Genomic DNA, 20,340 nt, shown 5'->3' with positions numbered 1-20,340 from the left:
GTACATAATTTATTTGTATCAGTGAATTTTATATGGTTTTAACTTTTAATGTCTTTAATTGAAGCTAGTTTTTGATTGGTGCATTTAATTTGAGTTGAGTATTTAATGATGGTATGTGAGAAATATATTCTGAAGAAGGCCATTGTTTTGGTGGAAAGCGCTTGACCTTTGGCAAATAAACTTGTAGGAGAAGATTTTCAGTGGCGTGCACTGTTTACAGTGTTTATTGTGCTTGCACTTCTGTTATACTGGTTGGAGGCATTGTTTTTAGTTTTGCTTTTATTTAAAATGTAGGCTTAGTTAATCACAGAAACAACCAGGTGACTGTAGAAAGCACAGTATAAACTCATTTTGAATGAAAGAATTTGAAATCTCACAGAGAATACTTGTTGCTGCTATAGTGGGAAGTGCAGCCTAATACACTAACAGCCAGAAGACTATTTAGAAACAGAAAGCCAGCAACTATACCTAATTTTTGTTGTTGTGTCTTTCGGCTTTTCCCAGTTAGGGGTCGCCACAGCGGAACTCCGGTCCGCTAATGATTGGTAGTTGATTTTTACATGCCGAGTTACCAGCCCTGACGCACAACTGTCAACGAAGGTACGCCCATTCACGCATTATTTAGTAAAAAAAAAAAAGTTACCAAATTCTATAAAATGAGCAATAAAGCACACAAAACACCAAAATGGCAGTAAGTGTAATCAAATTAATTTCTTTCCTGGAATTTTAAGCCTGAAAATGCGAGACAGTTTCTTCTTAGAATATGTGTTTCAGGACAAGCCCTCCTGAAGTCTTGCGAAAAGACATGTGCAAACTTCTTGCTTTATCAAGGAAAAGTCAGCAGGTTCAATGCTGTAGAGTAAAAAAATAACCATTACATAACCTAAAATAGAAGGATTTTCCAGAGCAGTTCATAAGGCATACTTCTTAAACAAAATTACCACATATTTAAAAAAGCAGTTGTTTCACATAGGATCACACTCCATTGTCTAACAATTTAAACTTGTCTGCCGTCCTGTAATTCTGAATGCTTACACGCTGCTTGTTTGAGCATAGTTAGCAGTAACCGTTTTATAGCTTACAAATTCAAGTGACTGATGTTTGGTTAGCAAGTCTAAATCCAAGACCTGTCTCACAGCTCTGACTCTGTCTTGAGCTGCTATCTATCCTCCACCTTTCGTTTTCTCTACCTCAGAGGCCATTCCTCCTTTTTTACAGTAAGGTTGTAGCTTTCTCATTTTGGGCATGTGTGTAAGAGTCTCCTCCCAGAATGCCCCAAGAGGCATTTTACTACATCAGTCATCAAATTATGATCTAACATTTTAGCATGCATAATGTAAACATAAACTACCCTTAATCTTAATACAGTATTAGGTCAAAGGTGTTGCATCTTTCTGTTGTAACTTCTACTTTTTTTAATGCGGTACAAATGCATTAGCAAAAATCATTTATTTACATGGACAAAATTGTGTATGCTAAAAGTAAAAATCTAATAAATTGTGCTCATTTCTGACTTGGATTTACAAATAGTTAAAAAGTTAAATACATGACTGGGTAGGTATCGGGATCAGCTTTTGTAGTTTTGGGATAGAACCCACCAGAGTTGCTGGAAGCAATAAAGAGAAACACCTTTTAGAATTAGCAGTCCTTGTGGCCCTAGCAGATTTAATTGAGGGAAGGGATTAACTGTAACATTTAAACAAATAATTCTCTCTTAATGATTAATAAATTCAGGTGCACAGTGTAGTTTTAGTGGGATGTTCTTCCAATAGAATTAAGTCTGGGGCTTTACAACAGATTCATTGAAGTTGTGAAGCATTGTATCCTTATATCAGCATGGAAAAATGAGGTTAAACTGCATATTGACACTTTGTATTTATTTTTCATTACAGCCGAAGTTGTGCCAGAATTTTGAATGGACAGCAACAGGGCTAGTCCCTGGATTATTATTAATTGTCTTAGAGTCTGGCATGGACCCATTTAAAAAAACAAAACAAATAAAAAGCGCTCAAAACAAGCTCATAGAACAAACTTGGATAAAGCTGGAGGAAACAAAACAAAAAAGACTCATCACAACCACAGAATAAAAATAAAATACATTAGTGCTTTCATCCACTTAATTGACTATTCTGTGAACTTCATCAGAGTAAATTTAAAAGAAAATACACATTAACCACCAATCAAACATCCTCTTCCAATTGACATCATGCACCCCTACCCTTTTTTCTTCCTTTTATTTCTTAAAATACCCTTTCATTCCATTAAACTAATAGCCCATCAACACTTTAAAAACATATAGCCCAAAAGATATGTTATTTTATCTCTACTATGTATTAATGGTTTATTTTCCTTTGTATGTTTTGTAATGTATAATTGTGGAAAATGAAATAAAAAGTTAATTAAAAAAAAAAAAAAAAAAACATATAGCCCTTAAATCATTCCTAAAAACAAGTTATTAGAAATACGGTAAACAATTTATACACATGTATATACATACTGAAAAAACTTAAAATATATTTAAAATGTATTTAAAATATGTTCAAAAATATTTCTCATAGAATGATCAATTATTAGGAAACATAACCTGTGGAAAAGAAGGAAAAATTATTACTACCTTTCACTAATTCAGTTTTGTATTTTTTTTTTCTTTTTTACTTTAATCCCCCTATTCTTTTTTTTTATCTAGTTAATACTTTAATCTTCAAAAAAGCAATGAATGGAGCAGTAATCATTTAATCAAGGCAATCTGTAAGCATTTAATTTTAGCTGCCACATAAGCTCCTTTTGAGTTTGAATTATAAAGCAATTTTGGAAAATATAAATATAAAGGAAAGGAATTGTGTGCCTCAAATGTTGAAATGTGGAAGGTGTCCCTTTTGCAGTAAGATTAATATAGGAACAAAATTTAGGGTTGGGGAAGGTAGAGTATAAGGTACTACAAAAGTTTGATTGTAATGCTAAGGGAGTTGTATACTTAGCTTTGTACCAGGATTACCCATGTTTTTATGTGGGCAAAACTAAGCGAAGGCTAAGGGACAGAATATATGAATGTAATATTAGGAAGGGAATAGAAACTAATGCCCTAGTGAAGCATGTAATTCAATTCCCTGGCCATACCTTTATATATATATGTACCAATGATAGTGTTAAGACTGGCTTAAGGGGTGGCCCTTGGAATCTTTATTTGGAGAGAAAAAATTGATGTGGCAGCTAAAATTAAAGGCTTACAGATGGCCTGGATTAAATGAGTCATCGTTTTTTGAAGATTAAAGAATTAACTAGATAAAAAACAAGAATGGGGGGTTTAAGTTAAAAAAAAAAAAAAAAAAAAGAAAACAAAATACAAAAACTGAATTAGTGAAAGGTAGTAATAATTTCTTGCTTCCTTTTTCACAGGTTGTTTCCCAATAATTGATCATTCTATGAGTAATATTTATGAACATATTTTAAATGCATTTTAAATATATTTTAAGTGTGTTTTTTTCAGTGTGTAAATACATGTGTATGTATTGTTTGCTGTATTTATAATAAGTTGTTTTTTAGGAATAATTTTAGGGTTATATTTTTTGAAAGTGTTGATGGGCTATCGGTTTAGTGGAATGAAAGTGTATTTTAAGAAATAGAAAAAAGGGGTGCATGATGTCAGTAGGAAGAGGTTGTGTATTTAAACTGGTTAATAAAATTTACTGTATCTGAAGTTTACAGAATAGTCCGTTAAGTGGATGAAAGTGCTAATGTATTTTATTTTTATTCTGTGGTTGTGATTTAATTAAAGTTTTATAAGGAGCCTTTTTTGTTTTGTTTCTTCTGGTTTTATCCAAGTTTGTTCATATACCCATTTTTACCCATCTGACTTTTTTGCTACACAGGCTTTTGTTGCCATGGTAAAGCATTTTACAGAGTTATCAAAGTAATATAGCTCTAATTTGTGATCTTAAACAAGGATTTTCAGCAATCACATGGTTTGTTAGTGCCAAACACTGGTTTTGTTCAGCTTTTTAATAAGGTCCTTTAATTAATTGACACAAATGGTCAGCAGCCAAGAAGTTATATTATAGCAGATTTTGGAAGTCTTATAAAGATTAAAGAGTAATTGGCCCATCATATAGTTAATAAAATACATGGCCAGAAGAACTCTTGTTGGCAAGATAAGCTGAAAACCAATACTGACCTGTTGTCTGAGATGTTGTTATAGAGAAGGCTTTACTTCAGGAGTTATGTCACAGTTTATATGGAAGTGAACACAACATGTTTTTATGGTGATATTTATCCTGCATAACTTTAAGGTGCATTATGACTCCTTCAGTGTTGCTGAGTTAATATTGTTGTCTTTCTGTGAAACTTTTCAGATGCCAGTTCATCAGCAGCTGAAGGAGCTACTTGCTCTCAGAGCTGAGCTTCAAAAGAGGGTGGAAGAGCTGCAGCGTGAAGTTGGAAATCGATCCGTTTCTTCTTCCTCAGAAAGAGGTGCTTCTCCCTCACAGGCATCTACTCCGGTGCATACATTTGTATAATACATAGGATGACCCCCAACAAATAAATGCCACATACTTTTTCTGTTCATCTTACGAGTTCGCAGAAAGTGTGCAATTCATTAAATGTATCTATATGATGCGCTAAACCACATGGCCGAAGTGAGGTGAAAAACAGAATCCCCATGTAACTAGTCAAGCAGATACGTCATTTAACTAGTGTCATACTTCAAGTTTTGCTTTCTGACATCTTTTAAAGCATCTTGCATTAAAATGGCCATTGATACACATTCACAAATGAAAATGTTACTGAAGTAACAAGTAAAGAACAAAAGTGAAAACTGCCTTGCAGAAGATGAGCATCTCTAGTCAGAGTTACGTGTATTTTAGACAATTGTTCCACAGTTTTAGTTTAAAAATAGACAGAGGTGCCTCTTTGTATCTCCATCAGATGAACATCATGATGACCGTCAAAATATTATGTTGTGTTTGAAATGTTGAACTGTTAGACAGTTTTAAAAAGTTTTTCCTAACAGTAAGAATAGTGTCCTTAATGTGGGAGCTGAAGTGCTGATTGAGGAACGAGTGAGCAAAATGTGTACTTGTTTGAAATTGGCCTTTTGATTGAGATTGCACTGTATGAAGGAAACAGTCTTTTCTTTAAGGTGAAGATACCTAAGACTTAAAGTACAGAGGTGCAGGGGCAAAAAGGGCTTCCATAAACCTTTACTTGAAATAGTTTTATGAAAATGTCATTTTGAACTTTTTTGCTGAAACATTTGTACCAGTATCACTAACACTGGTACCAGAAACCCACTTAATGGGTTAACATTTTCATACCTTGTGCCATAAAGATCAACAGAGTAATTTTTGCCTTTTATAATGAGACCATCAAACCCTTTTCTTAGTCTTCTTACCATTCTGAGCCATTTGTTTCTTCAGTGGTTCCCTTTGGTTACATTACCGGATGGAGTGAGATTCGGTTTGAGGCAGAGTAGAAGAGTTTTAACTAACAATATATATTTTTTGTTTTAGTGTAAATTGTAAACATAACTTGTATGGCAAAGAGTAATGGAATATAATGTGCAGTAAGAATATGCCTTCACTGCTTTGACATCATGTTTTGTGGGAGCAGTAAGGGTAGAGCTGATGTTGCCTTCAGTAGTGATTGTCACTGCTTTCTAACACATATTTTCTGGTATACAACTTCAGATTGCTAAATTTAAATGCAAATCATAGACCCGGTGCCTTAATACCTCCTTTTAACAGAAACAATCATCCTTTATGTGATTGCCATTTGTTAGTTTTAAAGGCAGCTGTCCTGCACATAGTGGCAGGAATTGCTGCATTTCACCTAATACTCCACAAAATAGTCAAAACTTAGCAGGTAGAGCATGTGTGCCACCATCCTGCAGAATGGTACCTTCTTGGTGGAGCTTTTCTAGCTGTATCCTTCAGAATAGTACCTAATTATTAATTACATGTATCCTTCAGAATAGTACCTAATTATTAATTACATGTACAGTACTCCACAGAATGATAAATGACAGGATAATTATGTGCATTGTTAATGCACAATATTTTAAATAACTTACAAATGTTGCTCAAAATGTCCCACAGAAGAGTACCTACTTTGGAAATCAATATTTTTCTAGTACTGCACATAATGGTACTTGCCGTTTTTAATTTCTCCAAGTCTTTTGGGTTTCTAATACCATGACTGGAATGGACCCCATTCCTAAGTCAAAGTACGATTAAAGTTCATGAAATTAGTATTGTTTCACTCTTTGATGTTAGCCAAAAGTGCTCTTCGCAGCACCCGCAATGTGCCCAGTATTGACTCCTCATGCAATTCGTATGGTGTTACATGAATTGATAACATATCTAAATACGATTGTAAATTCTTTTTTATAAGACCAGTTGCTCCTACTACTATTGGAACTGTCTGGGTATCTTTCTTCCACATGGCTCTCGTTTCTGCCTGCAGATCAGGGTATTTTATGACTTTGTGTCTCTCTGTACGCAAGACACTGTAGTCACTAGGTGTGGCGTTTTCAATGATCAATGCTACTTTTGTCTTCATAGGTTCATAGGTTCATACTAGGCTATCTGCCCTAGGGCATTTATAAGCCTAGCCAGAGTGTGTATGGCTTTCACCACCCATTTTAAATTAATTTTGCTATGCCCTTTTTCGAGGTTAATATACTGCGCTTCTGTCTAACAGTGACACAGAAGTGATACCCGGGGTAAACCTATGATCTCCCATCCACTCATCAAGATTCCTCTTGAAGAGAGTCAATGAGGGACTCTGCCTAACCTGAACTGGGATTTTATTCCAGAGTGAAGGGAGCCTCTGGGTTATGAATCTGTCCCTCCAGCATGTCCTATTTATTTCAGTGCTGAGGTTTAAGTCCCTCGAGCGCGTAGCTCGATGGGATTTGGATTTTCTGAGGTGCAGCATGTCCATTAATTCCGGGTTGGACATGGCTTTATAAGTCAGGCACAGATCGCCTCTGAGCAGGCGGTATGCCACTGAGTAGAGCTGGAGTTTCTTTAACCGGGCAGCATACGGCATCTGTTTGAGCTCCTTGATCCTCTTGGTGAGGTACTTTTGGGGTCTTTCCAGTTGCTGCAGGTGTCTGGTAAGGTACATCCCAAAAGGGCATTGTACTCAATTATGGGCTGATGAGGGATGAGTAAAGAGGCACGATGACCTCCCCTGATCTAGATGTGAATCCCTTCATGATTAGGTGGGCTATATAAAATGTTTTTCTAACCACTTTGGCCACGTGGTTGTCAAATGAGAGATTGCTATCAACTTGGGTCCCCAGGTCCCTAATTACTTCTTCTGTACTTAATGGATTACCACCTATGTGGTAATTTGTGGGCACTTTGTTTTGCCAAAGGGATGACTATACACTTTTGGCGTTTAGCTTGAGGCCATGGCTCTGGCACCAGTTGTCTGTTTCTATGAGGCCCTTTTGGAGGATGCTTGTGTCAGCTGGAGAGTCTATTATGGTGCCCAGTTTGCAGTCATCTGCGAACTTGGTCAGCCACAGTCCTTCCATGTTGGCCTGTACCTCCGAGAAATATATACCGAACAAGAGAGGTCCCAAGACTGAGCCTTGTGGGACGCCATTTGTAACTGGTTTGGAGTCTGACATGGCTCCAGCTATTCTAACCATGTGGGTTCTGTCCTTGAGCCAGTTTGCAACCCATCTAGTGACATAGGGGTTTATATTTAAGCTGGTGAGCTTATCTATAATGCCCGAGTGGGGTATTGTATCGAAGGCTTGTGCGAGGTCCAGGTAGGCTGTGTGGACCACCTTCCCCTTGTCAATGGCCTTGGTGACTGTTACAAAGAAATTGACCAGGTTTAAGAGGCAGGATCTGCCCTTAACAAAGCCGAACTGGGTAGGATCCAGTGTCTGTAGGTCCCCAATATCTTTATTTATAAGGTCCATGATGATCCTTTCCATAGCTTTGCAGACCAAGCTAGTGAGACTTATGGGGCGATAGTTTCCAGGATCCGTTGAGGCACCACCTTTGTGGAGAGGGACCACTGTTGCTGTACGCCACTCTTTGGGTACATATCCTGTAGTAAGGCTGAGATTGAACAGTAGTTTTAGGTTTGGGTTTAGCTCTTCTTGGAGTTCATGTAGGACGCAGCCCGGGACACTCTGGTCCCATTGATGCTGTGTTTCTTGCTTTGGAGAGGGCAGCTCTTACCTGAGCATCTGAGATGTCAGGGGAGCAGCACTCTGCTGGGATAGATATTAGCCCTTTTGGTGGGAGGGAGAAGTTTGCGCTGAACCTGTCAGCTAGGATGTTGGCAATGTCTGCGGGTACTGTGTATTTTTGTGATTTTGGACTAATTCTGTGCATATCTGGGAATTCCCACCCAGGTTCCTAACATAACTAAAGAAAGCCTTGTGATTATCCTTAGTGTCCTGTGCAATTTTTCTCTCGAAGCTGGCCTTAGACAATTTTATGAGTGACCGTAGTTTTTTGCTAATACTGATCAGAGATGCCTTCCCTTTTTGGGATTTTGCTCTGTCATGTAGGAGCTTCCTCCTTCTATTGTATAGTTTGTTTATGGCTGGGGTCCACCAGACAGGACGCCTGCATTTGGAGAATTGGGTCTTGGTTTTATTTGGGATTGCATGATCCATGCATTCCTGAAGGTGTTCATAGAATGCGTTTATAAAGGATTTTGTGGTCTGGGCAGATATCCAGAGGCCCGGGGGCTTTGAAGGATTCCACCTCGGTTTTGAGGAGTGTGAAATTTGCTTTAGAGAAGTTTTTCACTGTGGTTTTCTGGGCATGGGGTGGGGTCGGGATGTGAATATCCAGTGAGATTAGTTTATGGTCTGATCTTACCAGTGAGGGATACACTTCTGGTCTGGAGCATAGAGTCCCCATGTTGGTGATGATCAGGTCCAGTATGTTTTCCCCTCTTGTGGGAGTGGTAACAAGTTGTTCCATAGCATTTGAGTTTATAAATTCTAGGAACCTTTGGGCTAGGGTGTTGGAGCTAGAGTAATGCTCCCAGTCTATGGTTGGGTAGTTGAAGTCACCCAATATAATGGTGTTTGGAGAGACCTTCATATTTTCCAGTGTTCTCAGGAAGGCCGAGTGGGGTTCCTGGGTTTGGGAGGGTGGTCTGTAGCAGGCTATAAACTGGAAGGCAGTTTTACCCACTGTTAGTTGCACATGGATAGTCTCTGATGCTTCGTGCTGTGCCACCAACCTGGAGGTGTGGGTATCTTTGACAAATATTGATACTCACCCTCCTTTTGTGGTTCGGTCCAAGTTTTGGGGCCGAAAAGCATGGTATGAGGTATAACCTGGTAGTGCTGGGGTGCTCTCGAGAGCCTTGAACCAGGTTTCTGTTACTGCACAGATATCGATGTTCTCCATGCTAAGGAGAGTTTTGAGTGCGTGCATCTTGAGGTTTAGACTTCTGGCGTTGAGTAGCATTACTCTTAGTTTCTTAGACCACTTCTTTTCTTGGACCACTATATCCAGTTTTCTAGCAGCTATCTTTTGAACTGTTGGTATTGGGTGATTCTGTGTAATATAAACTTCATCTTCTATGATTCTTTGTGGCTCATGTTTCCAGTCTTTTTCTGCCACTTCGATACCATAATGTTTGCACAATCTCCAGTTTAACAGTCTCACAGCATTATTATGAATTTCAGTATACAGTCTGCCATTACTGTGTCACAACCAGAAAAAAGGTGTGTGACTGTTTCCAATTCAGTTTTACAAAACCTACATATGTCTGTTTCTCCCACATGTTCAATGGACTTTGTAAACCAGCGTGTACGTAGCCCACTATCTTGGGCTGCCAATATTAACCTTTCATTTCTTGATGTGAATTCACCTCTCCTTAACCATTCCTGTGTTCTTTATCAACATGAGGCTCTTCCAGAAGTTTTCTATACTTGCAACTTTATTTATGTTTTTTCCAGATTTCTTGCCTTCTCATCTGGTCCTTCACCTTATATTCTTTCTTTTGCTTTTTAGCACATTCAGTTGCTGCCTGGTTTTTATCTACTGGTTTAATTTCCATTCCTGCTTGACGTCGATATGCTTCACTAAATTAAGCAGAGATGTCATCTTAGATTTATTCTCCTCATGTTTCAAAACTTTCACTACATTTGGATCCTGTGAGGTCAGCAGATATGTGTGGAGTCCCACAATTGTAGATCTGTACATGTAATCAGTTTCAAGGAGGCCCATCCCTCCTTGGGAGAGGGAAATGTATACTCTTGGTGTACACTGATTTTTATAAATCATTTGGTAAGCATGAAGCATCCTTCTTGTTTTAATATCCAATCTATCCAACACTTTTTGGGGCCAGTCAGTCACTCCAAAACTATAAGTTAGGACAGGAAGAGCAAATTGATTTATGGCTTGGATCTTGTTCCTAGATGTTAATGCTGTTTTCAGGATTAAGTAGGTGAGCACATGCACCATTATGCCACATAATGTGGTTAAGCTGGTGGTGATCAAGTGTCCCAGTATGGACAGAGTGGTTCCTCTGTGGGTGATGGTATGTCCTAGTAGCCCATTAAGTCATGACTAACTGGATTTCACCACATACATTCTTTACCTACTTGCCTTATGTCATACACCATTCTTACTGCAAACAGTATTTAGTTCTGTGATTTTTTTTTCACAGAATTAAGCTCAATTCCTTCACGGGCTGTAATACCTAAGCTGGTGAACACAAGCACCAGTGCAGTGTGTGTATTGGTACATTACTGGATAATGACATGCACTCATGCTGTACAGACTGGTATGTCACTGATTGCTTGCACCATTACCTGCAGAGTGGCTGGTTGATTACATCCCCAGAACTCTACAGATTTTGGTATTGTGTGTGGTGATGCCTCACTGAAATGATATGTAAGTGATCAGTCATATGCCCTAGTATAATGCATGTTACTGTGTAAGTGAGTGAATAGTTTCACTGTAGTCCCTCAGAATAAGACAGGGTTTAGTAGGCATGTGAGCTGGTGCTCTTTAGTATGCTACTTAGCTAGAGACTGTATGCCATAGTCTTCCACAAAGTGGTTATTGTGTTCTCGCAAACTAGTACCAAGCTGAAATATTACATTCACTTTTGTTATTCTAGTAACTTTCTAAGTTTATAGGAGCAATATTTAAATTCTGTCCCTATTTTTGGGCCTTTGTCCAGATTTATTGCACTGAGAGGTTGAGAGGTATGGGTGCAGATTCAGGTAGTTGTTGTCCTGACTGTCCTGTACAGTGGTACTCACATTATCTCAAGGAGTGATACTTGAATGATCCATATGTGACATTGTCTCATGAAATGGCACTTAGCTAGATTGTCGTGTCTCATTGAGTTGTACCATACTGGATGATCACATTATCCTTGTTTTTCACAAAGTGGTACCTGCCTGGATGACCATATGACAGTGTCACTGTAGATTGATGCATAGCTGCTTAACGAAATGTGCCATCTTTTTTCTGTACTCTAGATATAGTTAACTTTAGTGAATGGGGCTTGTGTAATTTTCATCCATGAGATGTAAATAAACATATGTAAAGATAGCACTGCTTCATTTGTAATGGTAAAACTATGGGTTATATATTTTCCCATTAGACTTGACTACCTCTGAAGACTCCAAAGCACAGTTCACAAACTTTAATGGACCCCTTTTCTTTGGAGATGCAGTAAAATCTGAACTGGAAAAACAGGAAGGCAAGACAGTACACTCACTAAAATTAGGTGAAATTCCATCCTCAACATCCATTTTTAAGAATGGATCACAGCCTGCTCCAGTTGTAGTTCTAGTGCTCCAGTAGGATAATTCTTGAGGCTCTGGAACACATCTGAGAATGGGGAAATTTCCAGACGTGTTGTACTCCCGGGTCAAGGTTCTCAGCAGAATGCTTCGGGGTCACACAGCCATTCTTCTAGAGGGCAGTTCTGCTCTGGCATCACTGAGGGCTTTACAGATTGCTCCATTCTGTTGTCAATGGGTTGTCTATCTAACCACCTATTAGAAATGCAAGCCATCATTCTATATATGTGTATAACAGACATATCCAGAACCTGTTCAGGTCTGTTTTGCCCCATACTTTTCTGCAACCTCTTCCCATTCCTTATGCCTTGCCCCATCAGAAGCTGAAGCAAAGCAAACCCAGAGCCTGCTACCAGAAAAGACTGAGTCACTTTCTATTCAGGGCACTGCCCTTTGGTCTCATCACCACTCCCTGGACATTCACCATCTTCATGTATGAAGTTGCAGTAGTCCTCCAACTCTCAGGGTCTTTCCATATCAGGATGACTGTTTTTTTAGCAGCTCTATCCATGGAGGGTCTTCTTGCCATCAAGGATCTGCTTCTTAGTCTGTTTACATTTGGGGGCCTAATAGTCAACCTTTCAGTCTCAGATGCCCTGTAAGTATGTACTGTTCATTGGCTGCAGTCTGAACACCTGACTCATTATGCATATCTTCCATTGGAAAAGATTCCTCACATCAGAGCTACTGTCCAGCAGATAATTCCATCCACTCCTGTCTTTGTCTTTGAGTGCTGGGTCTAATGGCCTCCATAGTCTTATGATTCCTCATGCTAGACTGTTCAAGAAGGTCCTTCAGTGGACCTGACTTTAATTTCCTGTTGATGCTACAGTAAGGATTTCCAAGAAATACAAGGGCTGTCTTGACTCCAAACTTCTCTCTAGGCTTTCATTTCAGACCCTAAGAGGTAACAGTGTCCACAAATGCCTCTGTTCTGCGGTAGGTTGGCACTTTTAGGGGCAGACAGTCCAAGGCACCATTTCAGTCCAAGACTAATCTGCACATCAGTATTCTAGAGATGATTGCTGTCCTTTTCACCTTGCTGTACTCACTTCTCACCGTTATGATTGATATCCACTCTGACAGTATAGCAGAAATTTGGCATGTAAACAAACAAGGTAGACCTCCTCTTACCCTCATTTTTTGGGAGACTATAAGAGTTTGGAAATAGGCTGTTCAAAACTGAGAAGACATAAGCTGAGGGACTACTGCTTTTATTTTAAAAAAAAAAAAGTAGTGATTTTAAGCTCCGTATGCTAAAAGAAGTAATTATTTGAAGTTTATTTTTGTATTTTAGCATAGAAGTAAAACAGCAATTTAAAGTTTGTGGAAATAGGCTCTTACCTTCAACTATCTTCTCATTGCTACCCATATCCCAGGTCAGAACATTTGTCTTATATACAGGCTGAGTCATTGTCTTCTGATGCCACACATCTGGTCCCTAAATCTCTTGAAAGTTGAGATCCTGTTCTGTTGATCTAGGAAATCCCTGTTTATTCCAGTCCAACTAAAAATGAAGAAATTACTGCTGTGGTCTCATCTTTTGAGCAGGCCCCTTTTCTTGAGCCCCTGCAAGAGCCTGTTATTGCAACTGTCCATGTCCAGCCAACCTCCCTTTGACCCTCAGGTTAAATATATGGTTTCTCCAGTTCATTTGATAACCAGGGACCCTTCTTACCCGTACAAGTTGGTCCAGATCCTTACTTCTGCCCAGTGGCCAGCTACTAAGAAAACTTGTCATAGCAAATGGACTTGCTTCCCTGCATAGAGTAAAACCATTCTTGGCTCTAATCCCTAGCATTCTGTAACCGCTTTCTAAGATTTTTGACTCAGGTTTAGTCAAAGTTCATTTGTCAGCCATTTCTAATTTCCACCAGGAAATAAATTCTGCATGCCTGGCTTCTCTTAATCTTGAGAGGGACCTTAATGTTTAATCTTTTGTTTCAGCTTGTGACCTTTTTCCATTCTGGAGAAAGTAGGACATTGTCACTTGGAACCAGCCTTTACCAGCTTTTACATTTCTTACTTGAAAGACTTTATTTTTGGTGACATTTCCGTAAACAAGGATTTCAGAGTTGCAGCTTTGCACATCCAGCCACAATGTATCATTATTACTGTTGCCTTGTTAGGGCTTGAATGTCAAAGGTGTTATCATTGCATACCACTCCTTCCTCCATGCTCAAAGTTGCCATAGATTAAAATATAATCAGTTGGTATTCCAAGTCTTAAATAATCCAGTCCATCCACTTCAACTTCAGGGTTGGAAGATGCAAGTAGAGTCATCTCAGTACCCTAATCCCTTTGAGCCACACGCTCCAGGGACCTAAACCTTGCCACCACAATAAACAGAACATGCTGGAGGGATAAATTCCTGTCCCAGAGACTTCCCATGCTCTGGAACAGACTACCCATTCATGTCAAGCAAAGCTCCTCATTAGCCTTCTTTAAGAAAAATCTCGACAATTGGATGGGAAATAGGAAATTCACCCCGGGATCACTTCTGTGGCTCTGCTAGTCTGGCGCAGGAAAATAACTTTCTTGGGTGACGAAAGCCAGGGAACCTTTTTCGCTAGGCTTTTATAGGTCCCAGGGCTGATAGCCTAGTACCTACCTATGAACATAGCTGTCCCAGACTAAAGTCTTCCCCTCAACCAATCTTCCCGTATTCTTCAGATCTCATTTGTCATGAATCAGAGAGACTCTGCCGGATGCTCCCAAGCTTACTTTTCATTTTTTATGGATAAATACTTTTTTATTTCGTGGTGCTAGGACAGTTTTCAAGTATTTTAGAAGTTTTCCTGAGGTATTTAGCTGTAGTCACTAGCATGAGTAGTTAAAACTTCACTACTCCCACCTAAGTGAGTAATTATCTTTAGGCCCTTATTTTTAGATGTGCTGTTTTAGTATCCAGGTATTTTTGTGTATTTGGGTTTTAAAAACTGTAACAAATGTGGGCATAAAATTCCCCAACTGAACTTGCATTGTGTGCCAAGGGGTGAAACATGTAGACACTGAGTATGACATGTTTCACACCTTCAGATAAAGACCACTTCAGAAGAGATTTAATAAGCTTATTGTGGAAAGGTAATTCCCTAGCAAAGCAAGCCAGAAAGAAAAGTGAAAAGTTTTGGATGGGATGTAGATAGACACCCACCCTCAACTAAAACTCAGAGAAAGGAGATTCCCCTCTCAGTACTTCTTCACAATTAGGGCCTTAGTACTAAGCATTTTAATCTCTATCACCATTCCTACCTTCCTGCCCCCTGCTCGGGGGGGTCCATTGGACAGTGTCCCATGCTGGAGTCTATTTTCTGCCTTTCTTAGGTTTTTCATCTTGAGGCACCAACTTGGAAACTTCAGAGATTTACAGATGCCCTTTTTGCTAAGGATTTTGGGTAAAAAGAAGGGTTTAAGGTAGCCTGAAAAAGAGTTATGAGCTGAGCTAAGTACTTGACAGTTTTAGTCCTACAGGTGACTGAGATGAAACAGTTAATTAAGCTTTATCATTACAGTTAAGTATGTTAGTGTTTTTTTATGAACTATCATGACATAGCATTGCAAAAAAAAAAAAACAGTAAGTGTCCTTTTAACCAGTGAAGTGTTTTTATTTATATAATTACAGTTAAGCATAATATTGGAAACTACAGCCAACATCATTTCCCTTTTAGCTCTTTCAAGTGACAGTTTTGAATGAACAGAACAAATAGCTTTCACAACTGGACACTTAACAAAAGTGAAAGGAAAGGAGAGTTTGCAATTTGCTATGGACTGCACTTTCAACATTTAACAAAAACCCTGTAGTTATACCTCTTTTATGTTGAGGAAAATGTAAAGGGACCACGGCCTTTTACCATCTTAAATTAAACACAGCTTTAAGTAATTCATTTAAAAAGAAACACAAACACTGCATTCATAAACCATCTGAGAAGCCTGTGATTCATAGCATTATCACTATAACTAAACATAGATGGGAGCACCTTTATTAATAATGTATTGACTGTGTTATATCAGAACCCAAGCTGCATTCTGAGTAGGGGGTGGAGAATGAAAAAATCTCGTCAGCGTGGCAGTCTCCCAGTGGCCAAAAATCTCGTCAGCGTGGCAGTCTCCCAGTGGCCATTTCAGAATACAAGAAAATAAAATACATTCTTAAAATGATTTTCATGCATTAGTAATGTTTATAATATCAAGATCTGTTACAAAATATACATGCTTCAGTTTTATTATAGAGTTTTCTTTTAAGATGTTAGTTAATATGTGTTAGGTAGGCAGATAGGTCTTCAGGTTAGAGTTTTGGATGTATTTTACACCTGCAGGTTTGAATCTCATGTTCACCTCCAGACACTGGACTCATCACAGTTTGGTTTCATCAAGGGCAGGCCATGACTACTCCACCTGGTGGACTACTTTGAGAAGGTCACCAGTGCAATGGATGAGGGCAGAATGGTACACACTGACTGCCTTAACCTGGCCAAGACATTGACACAATCCCCCACTATGGCATTGTTGACAAACTTAAAAGGTTAGGTACAGGCCCTTATGTACCCCGGTGGATTGCCAGCTGGCTCAGAGACAGGACCCAGAAGTTTGATTTGGGGAATCCACCTCTACAAAGAGACCAGTCACAAGCACTGTCCCTCAGGGATCGGTCCTGGGACCACTTCTTGTTGGCATTTAATTCTTTGAAATCAAGGCCAGTGTCATTGACTTCTGGCTGACTAAATTTGCAGATGATTGCAAATTAGGAGTTGTCATTCAATCGTCCACTGACACAAATGTTCACCAGGAAAAGCTGACAGACAAACAAGTGGTGCCAGAGCCATGGACTAAAACTAAATGCCAAGAAATGCATAATAGTACCCTTCAGGAAGTCATCCACCCTTGGTGACTGTCATATTGGACTGTCATATTGACAACACACCACTAAGAATTGAACCAGTGGTCAGGGACTTGGGGACACAGACAGTAGTCTAGCCATTGACCATCTTGTGTTTACAGTAGTGAGGAAATCTTTCTGTGTTGTGCAACTTACAAACAACGATATGGCATCTAGATTCAAGGAAGTCATTGTTCCACTGTATTCGGCATTCATCAGATGTGTCATTGAGTACAGTGTCCTCTTTGGTATGTACCTAACCAGGCATATCCAGCAGTTGGAACATCCACAGATGTTCCTCACTAAAAGAGTGCAGGGTGTAAGTAATACGTCCTGTGCAGACCGCCTCAAAGTCATATCACTGTATTCTGTCTGTTACAGGTTGTTGAGGGGAGATCTATGCCTGGCATACAAGGCATTGTTAGACCCCACTCTGATGGATCTCCTGCATATCCGCAAAACATTTAGCGCCAGAATTACCCATTCAAAAGACTTAAACCTTGCCTGTGATATAAATAGGACCTGCTGGAGAGACAGGCATGTATCCCAGAGACTACCTCTTCTCTGGAACAGGCTCCCCATCCATGTGAAGCAGAGTTCCCTCCATAACCCAATTCAAGTGTAACATGGAAAATTGGATGGGGAACAGGACATTTATCCCTGGTTTGGCATCTATGTCTCTAATGAATTCAGGCAGCGTGTAAACCGTTCAGCTTCCAGGCCCCTGCTTGTAAATGTTTCACCTACCAAGCCCCTGCTTACACTTATAAAGGGTACCAGAATTTGTCAGAGATTTGGGATGCATGGCTTGGCCTAAAAAGAACGTTGTGGTCGTTAGCCTAGTAAACACCTATGAACCTAAATCTCTTAATGTAAACGCTCCACCACCTCTCTTTGTTTCTGTATTCTGGTATCATTGAGTAGTTATTTAAAACTGCATCATATGCTTCCATACTCTCAATGAAGTACAGATCATGGGAACATGATGCAAGTGTAAAGCTCATAGTAGAATGCTATGCTAAAATACAAATGCCTTGAGACAAAAATAAGTCACCTGGAAAAACAGTGTACATAGTGGTGAGGGGTACTATGTTCCGTTTGTTTCCCTCCATGCTTCCCAAGTTTAAACAATCTATCGCAACAATTACAGCATGCTGTTAAAGGATACATAGTACCCTGCTCCAGTTTGCACACATTTCTGTGATGCTCAAGTGAGAATAAACGTAGAAGATATGGAAGCAGAGGTTGCTTATGCCCTATTTAAGCAGATATGCAAGTAACATAACTGGTTCTGATTAATAAAAATGCCTGTACTCATTTAAAAAGTTGCAATTTTCTCTTAGGCAAGTAGCCAGCCAGTAGTGAGCATAAAGATTGCTTTAAATTATTTAAAGATTTAAAGAGGGTGTGCCTGGTATCGTTGGCAGCATCTATCAAGCTACCATTTTCCAAATGAGAAAAACAGCTATATCAATTATAGTTATAGTCATTGATTAAAAAATACATCAGTGATAAACTGCATCACTGTTGTACATGGAAAATATGCCATACAGCTGTAAAAGATGCACAGTATATGTCTGTTACAAAATGGGAGGGCAGTTGCTAAAATCATTAACTCACAAGCATACACCAATCTACCACCATACAAGTCAGAGAAATAGTGTTTTTAATGAAACAGCTTACACTTCATTCTATGGGTAAGCCATGCCAATTTGTACAGGATGAAAGCATTAAATTATCCCCCAGAAGATTGGCAAGTCGTGCTTTACTAAATTTCACTAAATCAAACTATAGTAAGATCTTAAGTTTGAACAAAGTTCTAACAAATTACACCTTGCTATGTATTAAATATTTCAGTCCTTAGTGACTTTCACTAAAGCAAAATGAATGCCTGTATTCAATGATAAGAGAAAACGCAAGTGTTTGTAATAACTTGTGTTGATAATGAATGTTAATTTACAGAATTCACACAGCTCCAAAATACAGTTAATAGGTGGAATGTTTTCCTTGAAATGTTTCATGTGAATGCAGAGGTACATAGTTAATGAAACTGTGGGCACTGGTACTCTTTCAGGTTTTCTACCCCAAGTTATTTTTAATGACTCTCTGAATTGAGACATGCTGTCATGCACTACTAAATATGAGGCTTGAAATGTTTGAAAAAGTTGGAGTAGAGCTTCCCCTACTTATAGTAAATGGCTTCAAACATCCTACACAGATTTTGTGGCCCATGCATAGTGTAACCATTTTATCTCAAGAATATGTGATTGCAGTCTGTGAGTAATGCAAACTGTAGCTCTACTTCCAGACTGTGTGAGACATTTTTGCATTTTTTAGAACATTTTTCCTGCATGGAAAGCCATAAAATACCAGAGATGATATTCTTCAAAGAAGCATTTACCATGTACATTTCAAGGTGACATTTTAGAATGTGTCATGCATTCATGTCCAGTCACTTCAGGGGGCATCAATGTAGTAGAGGCTTGTCAAAGACATGTATGTTAAGTGAGCATCATTTGAGCTTAATATTCTAAGTACCGTACAGAGACAGTATGTTTTGAGGTAATATCTCAGAAAATATGTTCAGGGGAGCTTCCAAGTCTTAAGTGATATAAGCAACTTCCAGAGGAAGCTTAATTAACAACATTGGAGAAATGCAAAAAAAAAAAAAAAAAGAGCTGGATAGTTATTTTAGGAAATACTATTTTGATGTATAGATTGGTTCAGTGATCTCTGTCCTTGCCCATATTTATTTTTGCTAACACTTCTACTTGAATGTGAAATTCTGTGTTTTTGACACATTTTTTTCTGAATAATTCAATCCAGAATTTCATGGTTCATACTTCTGTTTCTTCTGACCCTTTTTTAAATTACCATACATCTGTTATTTAGTAATATCATTACCATCTGTTACTGTCCTTACTGTTGAAATTCCCATACAACTCTTAAAGTATTCATAGATATTACTGCATTATTTGTTTTGGGGATGCAAAGCTTTATTAACATTTTGAGCGGTATAGTCCTTTGTGGACTTCTTAAGCAGCAGTCCACTGACTCCTTTCACAACTGCTGTCTTTTTGTCTTGGTGTGTAGAATGGACCAGGCAATAAGAACCACACAAACCAAGAACGTGGATCCGGACAGGCAATGGTGTAAAGTTGATTTTATTGAAGTAAAATCCAAGAAGTAAAAAATGAGTCTTCAAACACACGTAAGAATAAGCACTTTCATTTGTAGCTGTGACAAACTTCTTCTGATCGGCATTTTTTACTTCTTGGATCTTACTTCAATAAAATCAACTTTACACTATTGCCTGTCCGGATCCATATTCTTGGTTTTTGTGTGTAGAATGGAGCTTCTTCTTGGATACCACCCTCTAGCAGACCTGGTGGTGTTGTAGTTAGTTTTATTAGTAAATATGCTGTATTTAAAAAAAAAATAATGATGTACATTACCTGAGAATGGCTTGTGCAGCAAATTATTGCATCAACCAACTAAAGAAAATTTTAGATTTATTAATAATTCATGAATTAATTTCCAATAGCTTACAGAATCCAGTGCAGCATGGCAGGGAGCCAGAGCCTAAATGAGCACTTTGTGTGTGCAAAGCAGTATTACTAAGCAAATCCTGAGCAGGGTGCCTGCCCATCACAGG

General features: G+C 38.7%; 1 protein-coding gene across 2 annotated transcripts in view; it reads left to right on the top strand.

Moving 5' to 3' along the window:
* Positions 1-4,568, top strand: part of MTMR1 (myotubularin related protein 1) — a 1,550,898-nt gene extending 1,546,330 nt beyond the window's left edge. For both annotated transcript variants that reach the window (XM_044057166.1, XM_044057165.1), the window contains one exon: positions 4,350-4,568. In XM_044057166.1, the coding sequence (XP_043913101.1) occupies positions 4,350-4,514 (165 nt within the window). In that variant the 3' untranslated portion in view covers positions 4,515-4,568. The remainder of the gene's footprint in view (positions 1-4,349) is intronic.
* The last annotated feature ends 15,772 nt before the right edge of the window (positions 4,569-20,340 follow it).

Source organism: Protopterus annectens, chromosome 15.part0, assembly GCF_019279795.1.
Source record: "Protopterus annectens isolate FY-2018-M chromosome 15.part0, PAN1.0, whole genome shotgun sequence".
In the NCBI taxonomy this organism is placed as follows: Eukaryota; Metazoa; Chordata; order Ceratodontiformes; family Protopteridae; genus Protopterus; species Protopterus annectens.
Note: the sequence above shows the minus strand (reverse complement) of the source record. Positions and strands in the feature narration are given on the sequence as shown.